The sequence below is a fragment of the Hoplias malabaricus genome, chromosome 6 (assembly GCF_029633855.1).
Source record: "Hoplias malabaricus isolate fHopMal1 chromosome 6, fHopMal1.hap1, whole genome shotgun sequence".
Classification (NCBI taxonomy): domain Eukaryota; kingdom Metazoa; phylum Chordata; class Actinopteri; order Characiformes; family Erythrinidae; genus Hoplias; species Hoplias malabaricus.
The window spans coordinates 52345748-52369660 of record NC_089805.1 but is presented as its reverse complement, the minus strand read 5'-3'; the positions used below and the strand labels follow the sequence as shown (position 1 = coordinate 52369660).

Sequence of the window (23913 nt, the reverse complement as noted above, 5' to 3'; positions counted from 1 at the left end):
GAGGGAACATTTCTCCAGTTAGTATCCTGCTAAAGTTTCTGCTAGTGACTATTAAAATGGACTGAGGAAGGAAAGACAGAGCAAGAAAGAAACAGAGAGATTGTGAGACAGAAAGAAGAGAAAGTGAGAGTGAATGAAGGAGATAGAAAGAGTGATGGAAAAAGAGAGGACAGACAGAAAGAAAGAGTCAAAACGAAGAGATCGGCAGAGAGGGAAGAAGACAAACAGAAATGACGTGAAGAGCAAAGAGACATACATTTTCTGAGACTGGGTTTGATCCACTTCTGTCCTGAATTCTCCATCCTGAAACACACACACACACAGAGAGGAGAGTGTGATGACACCGAAGTAATGAATCTGTCCTGATGAGTTTGTGCTGGCCTTTGTCCAGATGGAGGAAGAAGGTCGTCCTAATGTCCCCTTTATTCCCAAAGAGCTTTTAGAGGAGACACTGGAACGGTTCGGAAAAGTGTAGGGACACATTAAAATGATCCTCCTGGGTGTAAAGTGGAGACACAGAGACTGGACTTGTGGGTGGTGAGGGTGGAGTGGGGGAAAGTCCTCCAATTAACAGGGGTTTCTGTTCACAAAAATCTCTTTAGATTTTGGCTGTAAATACACACAGGCTCAGAGAACAAAAAACTTTTTGGGTAAATTCTCAGTGAAAAAGGCAAAACTGGTGATTTGTAAATGCATCAGGCTGGTGGGTGCGGGACATTAACTAGTCTGAAACAGACATGGCCAGATCCAAGATATGAGAAAAGAGAGATGTAACAAAGCCATCAAAAGATGTATTCTTTTTTTTTTCTTACATTTTTTTACACCGTCCCCCAAAACCTTACCCTACTGAATTTCACCAAAACCCAAATGTTCCTTAGTAATTTACTTCTTTGATACACTATAAACAATAATATCAACGTTAATAAGAATGTTATTTTAAACATGGTCATTAACTGTAGTTCTGTTTTTGTTGTAATTCCTGTTTAAATACTTTGTAAGTTACAGTGTTCCTAAAACATTTTAACAGCGAAGATGATCACAGTCATGCTAATAAAGCTTTGTGAATCTGAATCTAACAAGTGTGGAGAAATAAGAGAATTGACAAAACCAGTGAAAATGGCCAGAGAAGGAAGAGAACCAATTTAAAACAGAGCTTCTGTGTGCTTTAATTAAAGGAGCTGCCTCACACTCTGTGTAGTATGTGTGAGAGCTGTGTGGCTCATTAACATTTAAAGGACCATGTGCTAAAATTGTCTGTTTAGACGGGCGAGAATGCTGCTGTGGGTCATTGGTCAAAGCAAGTCACAGATGTTTTATGAAGAACCAAAACTCTGTTCCACTGTGGAAAAGAGGGGGGCATGACCACTTTAACCTGTCTACACTTTATTTAATCTGACATTTAGTAAAGGTTTCTGTCTCTCTCTCTCTCTCTCTCTCACTCACTCACTCACTCACTCACGAGAGTACCTCTCTCTATACCTGAGTGTATGTAGATGGCATTGTGGATCAGACAGCAGTTTCTCTCCAAGCTCTCCTGGGTGATTATAGGTCAAGTCCAGTTCTCTCAGGGTGGAGTGGTTTGACTTCAGAGCTGAAGCCAGAGAAGAACAGCCTTCCTCTGTTATTAAACAACCAGATAATCTGCCAAATGTATGGATAAAATGGAAGAAAGATGAAATGAGCAATGGTTTTTAAAAAATCAGATACATATATAAACTTACAATGGAAACAGTGGACATTAGATTTTCAGAAACATACTTGTAAAGTAACAGAGCCATATTAATCCCGTCATCATACCTTCACTCATAACTGCATGAAATATAATCTGATTCACATTTCAGGTATGAGTACTTTAGTGAGGATGGCAACTCTCTGTTAATAATACAGCTTCATTATAATAATTACATTTCCTTTTGTTACATTTGACAAGAAATAAAAAATAACCCTTATTCAGTTCAGGGTGGCAGTGTAGAGGCTTGCTGTCACCCGGAGCAGGGCTTGAACCCACTCAGTGTGCCCAAAGTGACTGAGGCATTACCTGCTGTGCCACAAAACAGACATCATACCCAAAATAGCTTTTTAATTTGGATAACAAAGTTATTATAGTTAAATTAAAAATCTGGAATGAAATTCTCTGCTTATTTCACTAAGATTGATATGAATGTATCTAAAATGGTAACATGCTGAAACTGCACCATTGCTAACATTATTCAAAGCTTAAATACAGAAGAAGGAATCATGAGAAGATAAGATAAAACCTGGTAAAGGTCTAGGAATAATGTACAGTCTATTTAAAGGTCAGAGGAAGAGTCTAATAAAACAGCTGTAAAAACAGAAGTTACTTATCCAGTTAAAACCATCTGTTTATGTCTGACAGCTTCAGTCACTGGAATGTTCATCTGTGCTTTGATATTAAAGGAATATTATAGAAGCACCAAAATCACCATTTTTAATTCAGGAAAAAAATGATTACCTGAGTTTCTCCAGTTTGCTGTGTGGACTATACAGTGCAGCAAAGATCTTCTCCACTCCTGAATCCCTCAGGTCATTGTTACTGAGGTCCAGTTCTTTCAGACAGCAGTTTTTTGATTGTAGAGCTGGACCCAGACTTTCACAAGACTGTTCCTCCAAATTACACAAAGCTAATCTGAAACCAGAAGAAGTACTTTACATGTGAGAAGAGAATGTACAGTTTTAAATGTACTGAAGGAGGGATGAAGTCTGTGTGAAAGCCCTGTGTATGAAGTTAAAATGTATGTTTTTTCAAGGAGATTCAAAGAGAGTTTAATTAAACTTTAGAGTTTAAACTAATAAATTCCAAAATGTTCAGAATCTGTGTAATTACAGTAGACTTCATTCTGAAATATTTATTAACAATCTATTAGGACTATTGCACAGAATTATCCCTATGTCCAGGTCTCACTGGTCTATGTATTAAAATAAGCCATATACAACATCTGACCCAGTATTGATGGTAATAAATTCATCACATAATTCTAATTTAGACCAAATAACCAAACCATAATCTCTCCAAGTTATCAATCTACAGACCTACTACAACTTTCCAAGATTTTAGAGAAAGCTGAAGTGCAAAAATTAATAGTTCATAGTTCAGCGAGTCCTGCATCTTCCCAAGGTTTTTTCTTGCCACTGTTGTCTTTGTCTGAGCTCCTGTTTCTACAAAGTGGAATACCAATTCTCACTGAACACAAACCACTTTTGTAAGAGCTTCTGTTGATACCATAAATGTAAGTGAAAGTGTAGGTTTCTAGCTCTGCCTACTCAGTTATGGTCATCTAATGAGGTCTCTTGCAGCTTGAATGCATGCTCTAATCATCCTTACAGTGTTCAATCACCTTAAATCAAATATCAGACATAACTCACTTATATACAGAGACTTATATTCCAGTGTCAACCAGAGGAGGATGGGTTCCACTTTTCAGCTTTGGTTCCTCTCACTCTGAGGGAACTGTCACTGTGGCAGTGCTCACGCAACTCTATAAAGCTGCTTTGTGAAAACATATTGTAAAAATGCTTGAATTGAATTAAATGTGTAATTCAATTACAGTGTTAGTGCTCTTTCATGCTCAGCTGTGTCATACAAGGTTGACCAGGCATTATGTGTGTGCAGGGGTTGTCAGCATGGCAGTGACTCTAGCATGGTGTGTGTCATGGCAGTGTGTGCTGTATGGAGTGCATCAGCACTGCTTAGATTTACTGACCCAGAACACGAGACAAAGTAGAAAGGAAAAAAGAAATTAATTTGCTAAAACAATGAATTGGGGCAAATAAATGTTGATTCCTCTTCACTGAACTCACCACTGAAACAACAAACCATCTTAAAACTCTGAACTATAGATTTCATATTTTCAGATTCATAGTAATGAATGAGTGGACCCTGTTAAACTCAACTGAACATGTCTTTTACAGTCATTTAAACAACCTTGAGCAACAGAGAAGCCACTGTTCAAACAGTTCCAAGTGCAGTGAGGGACACTGTCATTATATTGTGACTTCATTAACCAAGTACACATTTTGATGTAGTCTGGGGTTAATTGTGTTTTGTGTTTTGTTTGTACATTTAACAGATGGAGAGTGAAAGAGAGGAGAGGTGGATTGAAAAGTCCATAAGCACAAGAGAGACCTATAAGGAATCTCTTTGTCACTGTCTCTCTCCCTCTCACTATTGCATGTGCCCTTAAACTGTTGATTTGCTGGGATCCATTTTTTTTTTGCGGGGGATTGGTTTCAGGGCACCGCTGTTAAAGTGGGAGACTCCAGGAGCTTGAGAGAGTTGGGATTTCAGTGTAACTTGAAATGGACATTTCAGTGTAACACATGGACTTGTCTGGTGTCAGCAACAACGTCCAAGTCTGCTTTACCCCTAGATTCAGACAGGACCAAGTCCAAATGATGTTGAGACCAAGATTAGACAGAAAACACTGCAATACCAGTAACCAGCATGGTCAGTGGAGTTGACAGAGTGGACAGTCAGTGTAGCGACAAGGAGGTAGTTAAAGAAGTGAGTTATGACTGTGTAGTTCATTCTCCTGTAGCTGCTGTTGTTTGATACAGTGATGTTTAACAAGACAAGATTTAGACACAGAACTCTTGAAGAATGTGTATTCAAATGTACCATACACTAAATACTCCTAATAAAGTGACAGTAACAGCAATACAGATGATGGCAATCTTCCAGGAATGAAACACCTTTTCTGAAAAACACAACAAATACATATTTATCAAAAAACTGATTTACTGATTGTGTTTATCTTTATACAAGGACTGGCACCCCCTCCAGGGTGTGTTCCTGCCTTGCGCCCAGTGATTCCGGGTAGACTCCTGACCCACTGCCGCCCTGAACTGGATAAGGGCTACAGAAAATGAATGAAAGAATGAAAAACAAATAATACATAAATACTGAGAGATATTTTTACTCTTTTTCCACTCTTGATTATTTTTTTAGGTGCCAATGATTGGGTGCAATAAAGAATAAATAAGGAATCAGTAGTGTTACTTCATAGCTAAATGTCATAAATGGAAGATTCTTACTTGTAACTCCTACACGAACAGTGGTGCCTTCATACAGCAAGGTTGATGTGTCCTCAACATAACATTTGTAAACTCCATCATCAGAAAATTCAACAGCGGAGAGTTTCAGTGATATGTTTCCATTCTTCAGCTCTTCTTTAAACAGACTCGTCCTTCCTCTGTACGACTCCATCTGCAGATCATTCCTGTCTTTGTTATAATCATAAAGGTGAACAATACTATCTGCCTGACCTTGTCTGCTCCATTTCACTCTCTTGTCCACAGCACTGATGTTGTGTTGGAGAGAACAGGGCAGAACCAGATCTTCACCAACTTTAACAATTAGAGGAGCATCTGGACCAATGACTTTAAAGTGCTCTGAAAGAAAAATGAAGAAAAAAAAATGTAGGCATGATAGGTGTTCAAGTGCTGCAAAATGTTCATGGACTAGAGTGCTTTTGTAACAGTGGTCAGCTTGAGAAGCCCATTAGTCTCGGACATGGTGTGTCTTGGACCCTGAATGGAAAAGGGTTACGTTTAGCAAATTAAATTAAATGTCCTTAATTATGTTGTTTATGTTTTAAGAAATAAAAAGGTGAGAATGATGAAAGGTTGGGCAGGGTGTTTACAGCAGTAGAAAAGGCTGAATCTGAATCCATGGCTCCAGAAGTGCGCACTGAATCGAGAAAGAGGAGGTTGTGATGTCATCACATTGTGGCATGGGGCTCCATGCACCAGTGGTGGAGGAAGAAAGAGGAAGAATGTTTTTCTTGATAGTGCGATGAGCAAAGGGATGCCATGGTCCTCTAAAACTTCTGGATGTCCACAGCTCTCCGGCCGGAGATGGAGGAAAGGCAGGTTGCCCAATGTCATGGGTGGAGGTGGAGGTTCAATCTGCACGTTGGTTGCAGTAGGAGGAGGAGAAGCAGCAGTGGCTGCATAGATGCAGCACTGAGGTAAAGACCAGAACAATCTGAAGTATTTGGAGCAACAGTAGAGGCAGGGAAAGCAAGCATGGATTGGGACAAACACTGCTTATAAGCGGGAGGCAGGTAATGAGTACCGAGTAAGGGGCCAGAAGAGAAAGCGTGAGCCCATGACCTGAAACAACCAAGTAGAGCTCCATCACTGGAGCAACAAAATATAGTGAAGTGAGTTTGTCATAGAAAAAACATGAGTTTGCCAGTTATATACAGGGCTGATGGGTGTTCAGACTCCCAAAATTGTGTTATTACATAACTCCTGTTGAAGGGGGACCCTCAGGACACTTTAGATCTTCAATGAAAACATGCCATTTCTGGGATAATAACACACTGTGGCAAGCCATTTGCAGTCCTTAGGAGGAGGATACTGTTGTCAAGATCAATTTGTTCTTCTGGCTTATTCACACACAGATTTTAACCAAATTCAAAACAAGCTTTTTGCATGTAAACAAAACCAGTCTCTTTCTCTCCTCTGCCCTTTATATCTATTAGCATGCATTTTCCAGGTGTTTCTCATTAAGCTTGTCTGAATGAGAAGCAGCTCTGATTTCTTTTGTTGAACTACTAGCAACAATGTTTTAGCAATCCCCTCCTTCCCAACTCTGGAGGCTCAGGCCACATAAATGTTTATTATTTACATTTTATATATAAATTATAGAAAATGAAGTAGATGTGCAGTGCATTTTAGCCAAGATTTTACAATTAGAGTTTGAAACTAATTGGGAATTGAAATTGAATAACATAATAGTAAATATTCTGCATCGCAATTTACAGTGGTGCATAAATTGGAGTGACAAATGTATGTATGTAATGTATGTAAATATCTAATCTTGTGTAACTTTGCTCTTCTAAAAAGGCTTTAGACTAGATTTTGGAACATTGTTGAAAGGATTCAATTACATTCAACCACATAAACTTTCATCAATCCAGGCACTACTGTTAAATGATTAGGTCTGGATCGCAACAATCAAAATCACTCCAAGGATATTGGATAGAGCTTCATCACTCTGGAGAATGCAGTTCCTCTACTCCACAGGCTAATTGGGGCTCCACAGCATATAAACTATATTGCTAAAAGTATTAATTCATCCATCCAAATGACTGAATGCAGGTGTTTCAATCACTTCATTGGTAAGATAAATGTTAGTAAATAGTAAATTATCTCACATAGTTTTTCAGGAGTTGGGCTTGGCTCTTTAGTTCCAGTGAACAGCAGGTAGTGTCGCAGTCACACAGCTCCAGGGGCCTGGACGTTGTGGGTTCGATTCCTGCTCCGGGTGACTGTCTGTGAGGAGTTGGTGTGTTCTCCCCGTGTCCGCGTGGGTTTCCTCCGGGTGCTCCAGTTTCCTCCCACAGCCCAAAAACACACGTTGGTAGGTGGATTGGCAACTCAAAAGTGTCCGTAGGTGTGTGTGTCTGTGTTGCCCTGTGAAGGACTGGCGCCCCCTCCAGGGTGTATTCCCGCCTTGTTCCCAATGATTCCAGGTAGGCTCTGGACCCACCGCGACCCTGGATTGGATAAGCGGTTACAGATAATGAATGAATGAATGAATGAATGAATAATCAGCCAGAAACGCCTCACCGGCAGAGGACACGTCATATGGGGTATAACTGTGGAGTCAGATCTGGGAGAGGTCAGAGCTTTACTTGGAAAGGGCATTATACTTTCTTATGTATTGTTCTCCTGGATCCAGTATTGTTAAATAAATACTTTGATTTGCTTTGAACTTCACTGGACTGGTCTCTGCGACTCTTCCGGAACGAACACGTCTCCCCGAAGAGGGAGGGTGTATTTTGGACCTTTTTGATATTTTCTAAATTTTAATTACTTTGGGAACGGTCCAAAAGAACATTTTAATCTTCAACAGAGGTATTCATGTTTACATTTATCATAGCAAGTCTTGCAGGTCCTGAAGCAGCAAAGCAGTAACCGGACCATTACACGAGCCTTAACGTTCTTTTTGCTCAGCAGTGGTTTTCGTCTTGGCAGGCCATTTTTGCCCAGTCTCTTTCTTATGGTGGAGTCATGAACGCAGACCTTAACTGAGGCGAGTGAGGCCTGCAGTTCTTTTGTGACCTCTTGGATGTGTAGGTGCTGTGCTCTTGGGGTAATTGTGGTCGGCCAGCCGCTCCTGGGAAGGTTCACCACGTTTTAACCATTTGTGGATAATGGCTCTCACTGTGGTTCGCTGGAGTCCCAAAACTTTAGAAATGGCTTTATAAACTTTCCAGACTAATAGGTCTCAAATTACTTTATTTCTCTTTTTTTGCTGAATTACTTTGTATCTTGGCGTGATGTCTAGATTTTGCAAACACTTTTTCACACGGGGCCATGTAAGTTTGGATTTTTTTCATCCTTAATAATAAAAACCTTCATTTAAAAACTGCATTTCATGTTAACTTGTGTTGTATTTGACTATTTAAATTTGTTTGATGATCTGAAATATTTAAGACTGACAAATATGCAAAAAAAATAAGAAATCACAAAGGGGCAAACGCATTTTCATACCACTCTATATGCTTTTATGCTGTATTATGCCATTTAGGTAGATTATACAGTTATAAGTGGCTATAAAATAGATAATTATTGCTGGTGAGCTGTCTGTTGCTTAGCTGGCATTTTTGGAATTTGCTTTTGGAAAGATGCTGTGGCATTTTGGGAAATGGTTTCTGTAGTTAACTTGCTTGGTGTGTCTTGTAGTTCTGCTTTTTTATTGCAACCATGCCACTACAACTTATATCTTCGTATTATCTAGATTTTCCCAACTAATCCACTGGCCTTGTTTTCCTTGAGACTCTGCTGTTTACTATTTTTCCCTTTTCTTGCTTGTGATTAAAACTAATTTTTATTCACATTTTCTTTCGTGATGTGGACATATCACACCAATCAAACCTGACCCACATTGCACATGGTCAACCATTTCCTTCAGCTCTAATTATCTTTTGACTGTTTTCATTGTAACTCGCAGATTCCACAGCCTTCAAGCTTTTCTGACTGGCAAAGCACAAACACTGATTTACAGACTGACTGATTTCCTGTAAAAAAATAGAACAGATACAGTCTTTTTGCGAAAATGTTAGGATACCCCATGAAAGCCTTTGTCTTTTTAAACATATTTAAACAAATTGACATATGAGCTTCATTTGAACAGCACAGAGATGGAGCTTATAACTAAACAAATAAAACAAAGAAATTACTTAAGTTGCTAACTGTAATGAAAAATTTGCTTTTTTTTTGGTGAAAAACGTTAGGACACCCCCTCATTTATTACTATTTAAAATGTCTATATTTAGAATCAGATGCACCACATCAGCGGCAAATGTTTAGACCATTGTTAAAGAGGACATTGGAGGAGGCTATTATTTAAAACTCAGACATTAGTTTGATTTGACATTAGTTTGTAATATCACCATACTGAGATCTAAAGATATCTCCGAGACCTTCAGAAAGAAGGTTATAGACGTACAGTATATGAGTCTGGGAATGGATGTCAAAAGATCACAAAACAATTAGAAGTCATTCCACTGCCTGGTAAATAATTTACAAGTGGAGAACTTTTAAACCACCTGCCAATAAGGCCAGGTCAGGCCATCCTAACAAATTCAGTCCAAGAGCAGAATTTTAGTCTTAAAATGTCATCACAGGACCTACAAATAGCTCTTACTACAGATGATGTCAAGGTACATATCTACCATCAGGAAATAACTGCACAAGTTTGCTTTTCATAGAAGGTGTGTAAGGAGGAAACCCATGCTGTCAAAAAGACATCAGAGCAAGACTATAGTTTGCCAGAGAGCACGTTCACAAAGACCACTAGCACTACTAAACCCCTCAAATATCACAGCTGGAAGAATTCTGCATAGAGGAGTGGGAAAAGCTCTCCCCCAGTCGATGTCGGAGACTGGTAGATGTTACAGGGAACATCTGATTGAGGTTATTTCAGCCAAAAGGGGGAGATACCAAATATTAGGGCATAGGGTGTCCTAACTTTTTCCACACAAGAAATGTACATTTTTCTTCATGACAGTTGAGAACTTATATTTATAAGTAATTTATTGAGTTTTATTTGATTAGTTATAAGTGCCATTTCTCAGTGCTGTTCAAATGAAGCTGAAATGTCCATTTGGTTAAATATGTTCAGAAGACAAAGGCTTCTTCACTAACTTTTTCACATTACTGTGTATAAACTGAGAAATAAATTCACCAGGCCTGGATTTTTCTACTTTTTCTGTAGAGTCAGTGATTTGGGGGAATAAATTATAAATAACAGAATCTGCAGTGTAACTTAATTAGTAAAGATCATGAATTGAGGATGTTTACCTGTTACTTCTACATGAATCGTGGTGTCCTCCCAGTATGCTGTTTTGTCTTTAACGTAACATTGGTAAAGCCCTTTATCAGAGAATTGAACTGTGGAGAGTTTCAGTGATGTGTTTCCTCTCTTCAGCTCTTCTTTAAACAGAGCTCTCCTCCCTCTGTATGACTCCCCCTGCTGATCATCCTTGTCTTTGTAACCTTCATACAGATGCACCAGTCTGTTGGCCAGATTCAGTTCTTGTCTGCTCAATTTCACTGTCATATCCACAGCACTGATCTTGGGTTGGAGGAAACAGGGCAGAACTAGGTCTTCGCCAACTTTAACTGTTAGAGAAGCATCTGGAGCAACTACGTTAAATTCCTCTGAAAGGTAAAAAGAAGTTAAAATAATTCAGAAAAAAAAAAAAAGTCCACAATCTTCCTCCGCAGAGTCCCCCTGCCTCAGGATTAGATTAAAACAATTGTGTGGCGTATTCACGTGTCATTATTGTAATACTACATTAGTCTTGAAGAGTTCATAAAGTGGTTCATCAAAATGTGTGAAATGGGTCTAAACTGCAGTTCAGGCTACACTTAAAGCCAGACATACACTGCGATTTTGAAAGTCATATGTGTTGGTGACATTTGAACTGTTTTTCACATATGGATGACGCCTACGATTTACATGCTGAAACTGTAAGAACAGAGTACTCTGATGCAATGAAGGTTACACTGCATGCTGCAGCTTGGGAACAGTTCTCTGCAGGGCGCACTGTGTATCAAACTCAAGCACCCACAGCCAGAGAGAGAGACAGAGACAGACAGACAGAGAGAGAGTTTTTCCTTTCCCAGCAGGAAGTTCACCATCACACACTTAGCGCTCAGAGCCTTAGTGTATTTACATAAACAGGGTGCTATTATACTGGAAACCCATTCAACAGAGGATACAATCCAACATTTCAAAAATTAGAAGCTGTCTCACACACGCAACAAACGCATGAACTGTGTCTGGATTGTTACAGAACAAGCACTGGGCCAACAGTCCTGGAGTAATGGACAGAAGCCCATTCTTGGGAATGGCACCATGTAAAATCTTCCATTGAAGGTTCCCAGAGAGCTTAGGCAGGGGACCCTTGTATAGGAGCCTCCACGAAGGCCTCAGGTCCTCAGGGACTGAGAGGTGTGCTCTCCATTTAGAATCAATTCTTCCTTGTAATGCCCTAAAATAATCAGATTTAGCAGAGCTCTGGTACAGGACCCTCTTACCAGCCGTGGAAAACAGAATGCTCTGCAGACCCTCAACGGAGCGAAGACTCCCCCTCCCCCCATCTCTGTCAAAAAGAACATTTGGGGTGACACATACTTCAGGGAATGTCACACAGCTCAGCCCCGGATAAGGCACTAACAACAAAAGACTGTAGATGTTGAGAAAATGAGGTTCTTAACTTATTCAGTAAAGCCTGTGTAATACGTTCAGACCTTAACCCAACTCTACTGTTGATCTCTGAGGCTGATTGCCACTGTCAGTTGTCAGATCGACCAGGTCCCTCACCTTCCTCACTCCGGCCCGTGAAAACAGAAACGGTGGCACTAAAGCAGTGCACCGGCTGCAGAAAGAGAGGATGGGAGAACAGTGGTTTGTCCAGCCCAAAATGAGCCTCATTTTCTCTAGTGACTTTGAACAAACCTCACTCCTGAAGTATAGACCCATAAAACCCTGCCCCATTCACACACTGTAAAGCACACTGTAACATTAAAAACAGCTGTTTATCATAACCCAGTCCCCATAGTGTCCTGAGCATCTCCAGTCCAACCTGGATCCATGGGGCTCTGTCGTCCTGAAATAGCACCCTCTGAGCAGTCCGCTTTGACTGCATTCAGCCACATGAACACTTGGGTTGCCAGGGAGTGATGTCCAATAATTAGCTCTAGATCTCCCAAATCATAAATCAGTACAAAAGTATAGGATAAAGCTTCATCTCCCCAGAGAATGAAGTTCCTCTGCTCCACAGGCCAGGGTTGGAACCTCTGTAAGGCTTGGTATTGGGCATGTTGACCTTTGACTCATGTGCAGCTGTTCCAAATACATATTCTGTTACCTAGGTAGCATATGGATTCATGTGAGGGGCCCAACTGGTTATGCCTTCAGGCTCTGAAGTGATTTTCTGATTTGTTTATGAGGAACTGACAGAGGGTATGGAGTAAACACAACAGTCCTGTTTTTCTGGAACTCTTAGGAATCTCACTGAATGTGAACAACAGCTGTCATATGTAGCTGAGACTTCATCTGATAAGAAAGAGAAACCGGCTGTGCCTTATGTTTTACATTATATAACCAGAGTGTAACTAGTGAATTCAGTGACGTTAAGACTGGACACGACACTACATTAAAGAGAATTGTATCTATAGCACTGTATATGTCATTACACTTTATATTGTAGCAAGTCAGAGAAGAGAGATGGAAGACCTCTGATATTGCTCAGGAGTGCTCTTCATTATTCCCTAACAAGGGCATAGGGAGCAAGGGCATGAGAGCATTATTTGGCAGAGTGTGTGGCAAAGAACCAGCAGAGCCCTTATCCACCATCTCACAGGTCTCTCTGATGGTAGATCCGACAGTATCAGTCAAAAGTTTGGACACCTGTCCTCAACAGTGATTGGTGGAGTAGAGCTAGTCTCTGTATAGAACTGTGTACCAGCCCCTACCTCTGAACAACCCCAGTTACAGTCTCAGACACATTAAACAAACTAGAATATGTTTTATACTTTAGACTCTTCACAGTTGCCCCCTGGTGCTTTGATTACAGCTTCACACACTCTCTCCGTTCTCTCAGTCGGCTTCATGAGGTCGTCACCTGGAACGGTTTTCAGTGAACAGCTGTGGCCTCGTCGAGAGATAACCCTTCTTAACACTTTTCTGTTTACTACATAATTCCATATGTGGTCCTTCATATTTTTAATGTTTTCCACATTTATTTACAACATAGAAAATAATAATAATAAAAAAAATAAAATAAAACCACTGAATGAGATGTCCAAACATTTGACTGGTGCTGTACATCTATACGTAAAAAAAACAGGTTTTAGTCCCCACAATGATATATTTCTCACACACACACGCACAAGAATGTAGACACCTACCCGCTCTTGTCTCCATAAAGGCAGAGAAAATTACAGCTGTTACAATGAGAAATTTTATCCCTGAAAAACAAGGAATCAAAGCTTGAGGACCTCTACAAACCCCTATTACAAAGAACATGGTAGAATTGGTAAAATGCAACTAATCAATATATAAATTAATCATAATTATTCAAAGTCACTTTGGGTTTTAAGAACAGAATTGAAGTCAAGTGCTGGAAAGTTTATTAAGGCAATTAAACACAGAAGACAGCAGAAACAATACAAAAAACAAGGAAATAAACTACAAAACTACACAAACAGCATTAGACTTGAAAGAAAATATCAACAGAGACTACAAAATCTACACAAAACTAAACAATTATGCTCATATTAAAAACACAGGACAATCAGGACCACTAAAGCCTCTTTCACACATGATCTCAAGAGAATCTCTAGAGGAATGGGTCAGGAGATGTCCTGGAGTCATCCTTTCAACAAGCGGCACACAGTGGAAAATTTGTGTCAGTCGCCTACTCACGGTGGGAAATGAGCCGCATGTTTTAGGCGTGGAGCGATTCCTGTGCAGCTTGATACTCCGGGACATTAGTAGCTCTGTTCACACATGTGCTGACTCAGACTTTACCCTCTTTGCACCTAAAGTCAGGGATGAATATTACAGGTGTTCGCATACAGCTCCTCAAATTTTCCAGAGTTTACCCCGAGTTACTGTGCATGTGAAAGGGGCTTTATTAAGATAAAATGCAAACACTAGCTGGAGATACAGAGAGACAACAAGATAGAAAACTCTAGATAATGGAACTTAAAGATAGAGTGTACTCAGACACTAAACTCAACACAAAGATCCAGGCAGCAACAGCTTAGGAATAAAGAGACACCTAAACAGAGGCCAAACAAAACAAACAACAGACTAAAATGATGGACAAACACTGAGACCAGTAGCTCAAGTTCAAACATAGGCTACTTTTAAGGTAAGTGTATATAAAAATAGGGTTAACGCATTACTAAATCAAAATGAGTTGTACCACCCAAACTAGTGTGTACATAGGAGCTAGTAACTACTAAATATTTACATCTACCCCTAAACTTGTGTAAACTTATGTAAATGACAGCAACAAAAATATAGTGTAATGTGACAGCTTACCCAGGGATGGTTTAAAACCAAGGAACCCTGAGTGAGCTACTAGTGGAGTAATTCGTTAAATGGACCCAAGTGCAGATTAACCAGAAAACGAAATTCAACTAAAAAAACACAAAAAGTAACTTCCCAAATTAAAGAAGGAAAAGACTACTAAACAGGCGAAGATGCCAAACCAAAGGATTTGAGAAAAGAAGAAACACTAAGTTTAGAAATGTTTTTTTAATAAAAGAGATAAACAAAGAACAAAAGAAGATTTCACAGGAGCGAGACCCAGAAGAACGTTCTAGGGACTGTACCAAAATTACCAGCCAGGACTGTGTGGTACTCTTGAGAAGAGAAACCCAAGACTGAACACTGAGGTGCATGTTGGCTTTCCTTAAGTAGGAGAGAAACAGGTGCTGCTGATTTCTCCTAATTAAGGTGTGCTGGCTCCATGTCTCCCTCTGCTGGCTGGGGTTGGCCTAGTGGGTAACTGGACCCCTGTCTGAACCCTTACATATAGCTCCAGAGCACTTTGAGAGGGACGACAGGGATAATTTCCGCTGTCAGATATTAAAAGACAGACTACATCCTTTAGATAACTGTGATGATGTGGATATCTGAGTTCGATTTCTGTTCAGGAGAGATCTCTATCACCCAAACAGCTTAAAACTACGGCAGACAACCTGACACACAAGACACAAAAGGTATATAATAAGGAAATTACTGGTTTTATGTGCTCTGGGTTGTTTTTTCAGGCCAACTCTATTGCACTGATATCTCAAAGCAATGTTATCACCTATTTGTCAAATAATCATAATACCTCAGTGACACAGTACGCATTAGTTAGGAGATACTAGTTAAGACACAGAGTATGGATCGGTGGTGCAACCTGATTTAGTAAAAGGCTTGTTAAAACTAACTTGTGTTCATTAAGGACTTAGTAAAGACTTTACAAACAAACTTAAGAATGAACTTGTGCAAAACCGGTGCAGGGACTGGGACTGGGACAGTGACGGCGAGCAGCTAACAACATGAGGACCAGAGGAGCAAGTGAGGAAGGAAAACAAAGACAGGACAAGAAAGAAAAGTAGGTCAGACACCTGAGAGTACAGCTTTATTTAGAACAAAAACATTAAGAGAATGTTTGCAAAGTTTTACTGAACACCTGAAATCAAAACAAACAAAAGTACCATGAGATGGACTTGTGCCCTCCCCAGAGTGTGTTCCTCTGCCCAGGGATTCTGGGTGGGTTCTGGAGCCACTGAAAACCTGATCAGGACGAGAAGATGAATAAATGGGGTGTCATGGGGTGTCCTGACTTTTTCACAAAAGACTGTATGAATGATACAAATTTAGAACTTGGTGCTCGTTAAAGTAGGGACAGAGGCAACACTCTCACGGTTACACCACCTTTACATTTCTCTGGTTGATAATACGGGGATGAGGACACAAACAGGTACTCTTTGGTGAGAGCCATGCTCTGCTGCGTGTGCAGAATCAGGCCTGGCATCGTCTTCCTGAATTAACCATGGACTTCCTGGTAAAAGTCGTCACCTTAAAAGACCTTTAAAACTCTGAGCTCTCGCACTGAGAAACGTTCTGTGAGCTATTAGAGGATTTTATCAAGATGTTTACTGTAGAGACCACCACTTTACTGTAGATATCTCACTTTAAAACCTTTAAACTCTATGATATTTTCTGTGTCATTTTGCTCTGGAGTTAAATGTTTTCATATTTACAAAAGAATTGAGTTGTTTCAGTGAAATGACGACTTTGCTCTAAATAAGGCCTCAATAAAACACAAATCAAGATATCAAAATAAACACAGCACATATACATCTTTTCACTGTATTTTACACAATGTGTTCACCTTTCTGTAAAATTCTTTTTAAAAGATTATCATTAAATGTGTTCTTTTTTTAAATTCGAATCCCATTTACTTCAAATGAGGACCTTATACGAGTCTCACAGATATTACAGGATGTTCAAGTTCCATTTTCATTTTGTGGCTGTAATATCTCTCTCCCCGAAACTCTGTGTGTGTGTGTGTGTGTGTGTGTGTGTGTTAGAGAGATCCTTAGTTCCCTCCACAGATGTTCCGTAAAGTGGCTCTAGTTTGTCTGTTTATATTCTCTCTCTCTCTCTCTCTCTCCCTCTCTCTCATACACACACACACTGGTCTCCTGACCTACCTGGCCAAGTGAGAATATGTCTGAAGTCTGAGTTTTATTCTTCTTCATCGTCGTCATGTTTCTCCTCTTACAGTGAAACGTCCGTTTTATCTGTGAATGAATTCCAAAAAAACAAAGTCAAAAGGTAAAAGTGAAAGTAACATTCTTCATGAACTGACACCCCCTCCTCCCGGCGACCTTCCGGTACCAAGCCTGCTCCTGTCTTAGACCTGTACACTAGACTCAAGGCATGATGTAGGCTGATTATCAAGAGAAAATCATTAAAGAATTGAAAGGTGCAGACAGCAGTGTATACACACACATTAAAGTGGAACATGGATAAATACAGTGTACATACATTAAAATGTCTGCATTATTGTTGTTTTATTGTGTGTGTAAATATATTACAGTGCAGTGGGATCTTTATGAAGATCCAAGATGGAGATGCAGCTGTGTGTTGAAAGTTTGGAGATCCCTGAGCAAATAGAGAAGTAGTAAACACAGGCTCAGTAGCTAATCCAACATAAAATATACTGTGTGTGTGTGTGTGTGTGAGAGAGAGAGAGAGAGAGAACGCCCAGCCCATGTCATCAAATCCTGACAGAGATGTTCCTAAAACTGGAGCTTTGTCCATCACAGACTGAGTGGAGATCAGCAGACGGTGAGGTAACGTTCTCTCAAATTCATAAGAAGACATTTCTGAAGATTCAGTATCTGTGCTTTTCAGTGAGAAGTCTTCCCTCTGCGCTCAGAGGCGTGTGCCATAAACCTGCCGCCCCGTACGCCACAGTGACTTTACAGTTTTGGAATATTTAATATCAAAATAAAAACTAATTCATCTTCAATATATTTATGACTTTATGACGTGGTCTGAACATTTAGATGTTTTCAGTTAAAAGGTTTAAGGACCCCTGGTGTACTGTGTCTTTAAAATGTACTGCAGTGGTGTTAGAGTCTAGCTGTGTTCCCTAAAGGTTCATTACATTCTCTTCTCCAGAAAGAGAGGGGGATCTCTGTAATCTTTCATTATACAACTGTGGAGAATAATAAAAGTCACAATAAACACAATAAAAGTCCTGGAGATGAAACGGGGCGAATGACATCAACACAACTTTAACATCCACAGTTAATACAGAGTAAGGTACAGTTCTGTGCTTTTCCCATCTGTAAATCAAGTCAGTGTGGGGCCTGAGCTGGACCCGACCTCAGGAACATGGCACTGAAACGTTATAAACTGCTTTCAGTGATAGAGTACAACTCTTAAACGTGACCCAGTGAAGCTGCACTTTACGACTCGTATGAGCTCAGTGAGCGTCAGGAGCCGATTTACTGCTCATTAATAACAGTGGTGTGAAAAAGTCTTTGCTCCCTTCAGGATTTCTTGTTTTTTTTGGAGGTTTGTCACTCTTAAATTGTTCAGTTTATCAAAACACTAAATGCAGATTTTAAAGGTTTTTATTATTAAAGGAGAACCTCCATGGCTCTGTGTGAAAAGGTGTATTATTTTATCTCCCTTAATAATAAAAACCTTTAGAAACTGTATTATTATCTTCTAACAGCGAGCTGAATGGTTCTTTATGCTGAAAAAAAGCACTTAATCCGTAAACAGATCTATGCTCATCGTTATGAGAATTTAAACCCAAAATCGTTCCCTTCCCATTAAAGTTTCTGGTCGTAACTCACACAACACCGCTGTCCTGAAAGTGTCCTAAAGAGCTTTGATCTCGTCCCTCGGGCTGTTTTTACTGGCCCCAGGACAGCGGCGTCCGGACCCAGCCCTGTGTGTGTCACTCAGTGGAGTCACAGTGCTCATCATAATGCACAGATCTGATTGGCTGAGGAGCCTCGCGTGTGATATGCAGAAACACATGTGATTGGTCTGAGTTTCCTGGAGCGCTAAACCTGCACCGTAACGACTAGAAGAGTCTCACCGCTTCAAACACACACTCTGTTCCACATTAAATGTCCAGGTTTGGACTTGGACTCGTGACCCCTGATGTGGACGGTTCAAACGATGTTTACCTTCCAGGTACAGTTTTAAACGTTTTCCCCTTTGCTCGGTGCAAATTAGCAAACTAGCATTGTGCTAGTAAGGACCACGCCCGTAGAGGCTGAAACGGGGAGGTGAACTCAGAAGTCTTTGGAGAGGAGTAAAGGGCGGCTTATGAATGCGTATGAAGCTGGACCCCTGTTGGATAAATGAATACGAGAAAAGGGTGGAGACGGGGTGGAGGTGGGAGCGAGGTTAAAACAGGAGGCTCGGTGGGTTTGATAATGGCCGAACACGGCTCTGAATGACCCAGTGCGGAGGAGAGAGCTGACGTCGTGAAACAGTCGAATCGAATCCGTCTCCTGAACTAAATGAAGCGAGTTTGTCCGACGCGGAAATGACGTGAATTTGCGGGGTGTATATAGAGCTGAGAGGAGGAGTTCAGGCGTGGTCCTACTTCCAAAATTATGTTATTACATAACTTCATTTATGATTTGACACTGACTATTAATGTATGTGCTTAGTAAAAATGATTGGTTCTAATCCCTATGGTATTTTATCATTGCACGTGCAATAGAGCAGTAAAAGGTGAGAATTGTAAAGCAATGCCTTAAAAGTAAAATTGCAGATAAACTCAATGATTTATTTGCATTTATTTTGGCAGCTTTGGAATTGAATGTTATAGTAATTCAGTTCTATTTAATTCAGAGATCATTTTTATCCCTGAAACAATGAAATTTCAAATGTCATAATTCCCTTTAGACAGAAGCAGGGCACAGACATTATACGTCCGACTGGAGGAAGGAGGAAGAGCCTTTTCTCACAAAGCTCCTCAACTCTGGAATAGCCTCCGGTTACTGTTCGGGGCTCAGACACACTCTCAATCTTTAAATCTAGATTAAAAACCTACCGGTTACTCCTTCTCTATTAGTGTTCGGGCTGGTTTCATATTATCACTGTTCTGTATTAACCCGGTCATATGACCATAGCTACAGCTTTTTTAGTTAGCTTTCTAGTAACCGCCGACACGCTGTCTGTCGCTGGGTTCTCTTGCCTGACCCGTGGAAGCTTTTTTCACAGGACAAATTTGCCCGTTCTTTACCATGACCCTACTAACCTCTGTATTTTTATTTGTTCCCTTTGTCTGGCTTTCTTTCTCCCGTCTCTCTCATGCTTTGAGATGTCCTGCTGCTCTCCAGGTGTTGCCCTGATCCAGCCCCTGTGTGTCCTGTACAAGATCCTGGCCTTGTCTCATCTACACTATCATGCTTGGCCATGCTGTTTTACCTCAGATTAACTCTGCACCTACTTTTAACTCACACAGAATCCCTGATCACCTTCTCCTTCCTCAGACTCATACATCACTAATATACTACATTTACATTACTATAACCCCTTCATCTGTCATCATTTCACTTTTACTTCTGTTCTGTTCTCTGTTGTGTCTCCGGTGTCGACCCGAGGAGGATGGGTTCCCCGTATGAGTCTTGGTTCCTTCCAAGGTTTCTTCCTCGTGTGCTGAGGGAGTTTTTCCTTGCCACTGTTGCCCCTGGCTTGCTCATAGGAGGCTTGGACCCGGATCCCTGTAAAGCTGCTTTGTGACGACTTTTTGTTGTGAAAAGAGCTATATAAATAAAATTTGATTTGATTTGACTGTCAGTTGTGTTTATTAGTGGATATTAGTGTATAAACCTTTCCAAAGAAAGAGAGTACTCCATAGAAATACACAGGACAGGTGCAGTTTAAATGATTGAAAGCTGAAAATAAGACTGTGCCTCATACAGAAGAAGGGCATCTAGGACCACTGTAATCACTGTTATGGCAGTATTGACCACTGAAATGATACAGCCCCATTTTGATGAATTTGAAGATAATGTGATCCTCTGGGTTAGGAATGTAGCATCCTATACCTTAATAAAACAAAATAAAACAAAGAAGAAAATGAAATAAACACATGCAGTAGAGCATTCTCTCGTCTAAACATGTGTCTAGCCCTGGAACTGACGAATATAGACCATCAAATGTCATAAATAATAACATCTTAAGGATTTCAGTGTTAAGGAATGGCATATTTTATCTGTCCAGAAACTTTCACTCGTGATAGTGTGTGACACTTGTAAAAACACACGGCACTAAATGAAGCAGCAAAAATATGATTAAAAACCTGTGATGGACGTAATGCAGAAGTGAACTGAGTTAGAATTAGAACTGACCTACATCAGGGCTGATAATGGTACCGTTCTTTAGCTCCACGTTAAACACCCAGTAAAGCTGTTTAGCCCGGTCCGTTTTCAAGCCATTCACACTCTCCAGATAAGGTCCATAGTCCAGATTTTCTGAAGTGGTGAACCTGTGCATTTATAAATCTGTTTAATGAAATGTTTCAGATTTGTCATCAAACTTTCGTAGAATTCATTGTAATGTGTTAATAACAGTAGCAGTAGCAGGTGTACTAACAGTCACATTATATTTAGATAAAACACATCAGTATCTGGAGCTCTGTGCTGAACGATGTCTTACAGTTTATACCCTTCATCAGTTTGACGTTATACAGAATCAAAGCAAAGGTGTGGCTCGCCTGAAAAAGTGAACACTTCCAAACTTGCTTGGTATTTAGCTAATTGTTATTGACATGAACATTCAGTACATAGTCATATTACATAGTGAAGGCTTCGACGCTGAACATAGTGCTACTGGAAATACAAAGTTAATTATGTATTCTCCAGCATTTTAATGATCTTTAGGTTCAATATTCCCAGGATTTCTCAGTTTGTTAACTAATCAGAAACCAACTTTTACCTGAAGCAGTAACTGGAATTCTCCTGAGCTCTTCTCATGGCCCCGATTAAGACTCCTCTGAAGACAACTTCAGTGGAGTAGGTCTGGTTTGGTGTTTTGTTGACGGTATCATAGACTGTCATGGTAATGGCATACGATGTAGTGGCCTCTCCTGAATGAAAGAGTAAACGCTTTTTATACAATATTACTGTCCTACACCGTACTGACAGGTGACCTGTAAATCATGCAGACATTCCTCAAATCAAATGAGAAAAAAACTCCTCCACACAAAAGAAACCACTGACCTTGGAGGAAAAAGCCCGGAGCCAGAACGAGGAACGCTGTGGAGAGCAGAAGAACCATGGTCAAAGCCATTTAGTCACTAAGACTCAAGACTAGATGAATGCCGTCCTCTTGAAAGTCTGGAAATATATACTGTACACCTCATCAGGCATCACTTCCTTATTCCAACTGGTGTGGCATTCAGTGGAACTGTGTTTTTAATTATTAATTTATTTATTTTATCTGGTTTCACAACCTTCATTTTGAGTTTCATGAAACAGACACAAAGCATCACGGGTGTGAGTCACTAACTTGGTGTACGTTTAGTGAAGTGACTTAAAAATAAAACAAACCCAAGCTCCCAGGTCCCTGTTGAGTTTTGACTGGATCTCCCTTGGTTTTAAAAGCAGAAAGTGGAGGTAGGATTCCAGTGAGGTTTCTGATCTCTAGCCCTTTGTACATTTTCATTTAGACTCCAGTTCTGCCAAAAACACCAGACAACCTGGACTGACCTAGCAACTCAAGGATCCCCAAGAAGTGTCGCAGACTTTAAGGGTCTGGGTTTGTGTTACTAAGCATTCTCCCTGAACCACCACCGCTGCTCAGATATTTATAGTCAATTCAAATAGAAGTTTAATGAATAAGCTGCACATTCTCCCTTAACTCAGTCGACTGAGGCTAGTAATGCTAGCTCCAGAAAGAGACAGTCCTAACCTAGTCAGATTGTCATATCATTTAAAATAACTTTTTGAAGTGATCTGACTGTCAGAATACAATCGTTCAAATTTGGAATTCCTATAGTGCTGTAACTCTGTGAATTTTCAAGATACATTCATGAGATTCCACACGACGAGACCTGGACGCACCGGGACCAGACACGTCAAATTTCAGACCGATCTGACTTACGACCGGTGTAAAACTATCGTACGAATTTCCCCCATAGAAATGTACAGCAGAAAGGTTATAAAAGGTCAAAACGATGATGTCACAACAGGCAGCTCCCTCACGCCCTTCCTCTGCGCGCACACACACACACACACACACATTTTTATTAAACTGTATATAATTAAAAAGCAGACAGAGGCTGATCTGTGTAATGTGTCACTGTCCTGTTTTTATCTGTCAGTCATTCAGGAGTAAGTCTTTACATCAGACGGTCTGATTCTGTAGTTTTATTTCAAACACAAACACTATCAACTTGAAAGGAAATAACTCAAAGCACCCTCTTAAACTCTGAGCTGGACCCAGAGGAGGATCACAGCCTCTCATCTCAGCAGAGTCCGTCAGGAAAAACTGTGTATAGCACTTGAAAAGTCTGATGATGTAGGTATTACCTGATTTGTGAAGACTTCTGTTTATTTGTGTTATACAGGTCAAGTTCATGTGAAATAAGAGAGTACTTAGGTTTGTTATGGGCATGGATGTTTTCTTGTATCTCTATCCTGTCCTGTCCATATGTTATAGGATCCATTCCTGGGTTCCTGAGTGACTGCATGCCGGATGCCGGAATCTGGGTCCATGGTTTGGCTTTAACCATCGGCTATAAAAGAGAGGGTTACATCACACACATGTGAGACTGTATATGTGTTGAATTGTTAATTGTTGAATGTATTTTGTGAGTGTTGCCTGTCTGTAAGTTGTACACATTTGTAAACGTGTACCAGTTGTAGGGAGTGGCTGCCGTTTTTGTTTTGGGAACTGGGGTTTGTCTCTGTTTATACAAGGGAGTAAGGTTAGCACATTGTCTTTGTTTTTGTCGTCTTTCACAGGTTAGTTAGTGTACCTCAAACTAGTTAGTGTGGGGTCTGTTTGTTGTTTTGGCCTGGGTCACTCCTGAAGTCAATTTTCTGGTTCACAAAAACTGTCCTAAGTTGTAGTTTTTTTGCACTCATCACACTGTCCGTTATTTCATTTTTGTGTTGCGGTCTGCCCTAGATCAGGTCATAACAGGTTACTTGACCATACAGAGCGAACAGGTGAACAGAAGATGCCATAGCAACAGCGCTCCACACCACCATTTCCCACCTGGAACTGCAGGGGCGCTATGCCAGGCTGCTCTTTGTTGACTTCAGCTCTGCATTCAACACCATACTTCCAGACAGGCTGACTGTTGAGCTAAT

At 40.3% G+C, this 23913-nt stretch overlaps 1 protein-coding gene across 1 annotated transcript; it reads right to left on the bottom strand.

Annotated features, from left to right (window-relative positions):
* Positions 1-1485: 1485 nt before the first annotated feature.
* Positions 1486-21920, bottom strand: LOC136699583 (myelin-oligodendrocyte glycoprotein-like). The gene is made up of 10 exons (XM_066674408.1): positions 21817-21920; positions 21533-21683; positions 20947-21083; positions 16765-16854; positions 15763-15841; positions 13453-13512; positions 10336-10695; positions 5053-5409; positions 2474-4874; positions 1486-1641 (listed from the first exon to the last, which is right to left on the bottom strand). Exons 4-9 carry the CDS (start codon positions 16819-16821, stop codon positions 4756-4758), a joined length of 1032 nt encoding a protein of 343 aa, XP_066530505.1. The 5' UTR covers positions 16822-16854; positions 20947-21083; positions 21533-21683; positions 21817-21920; the 3' UTR covers positions 1486-1641; positions 2474-4755.
* Positions 21921-23913: the final 1993 nt, after the last annotated feature.

What these genes read in the sequence shown, in the direction of transcription:
- LOC136699583 (XM_066674408.1), bottom strand. Translation starts at nt 16,821, where the DNA reads ATGACGACGATGAAGAAGAATAAAACTCAGACTTCAGACATATTCTCA. An exon ending in ACATATTCTCACTTGGCCAG is followed by an intron (nt 15,842 to 16,764) that starts GTAGGTCAGGAG and finishes CGTCCTGATCAG; the next exon opens with GTTTTCAGTGGCTCCAGAAC. An exon ending in CTTTATGGAGACAAGAGCGG is followed by an intron (nt 10,696 to 13,452) that starts GTAGGTGTCTAC and finishes TTTACCTTTCAG; the next exon opens with AGGAATTTAACGTAGTTGCT.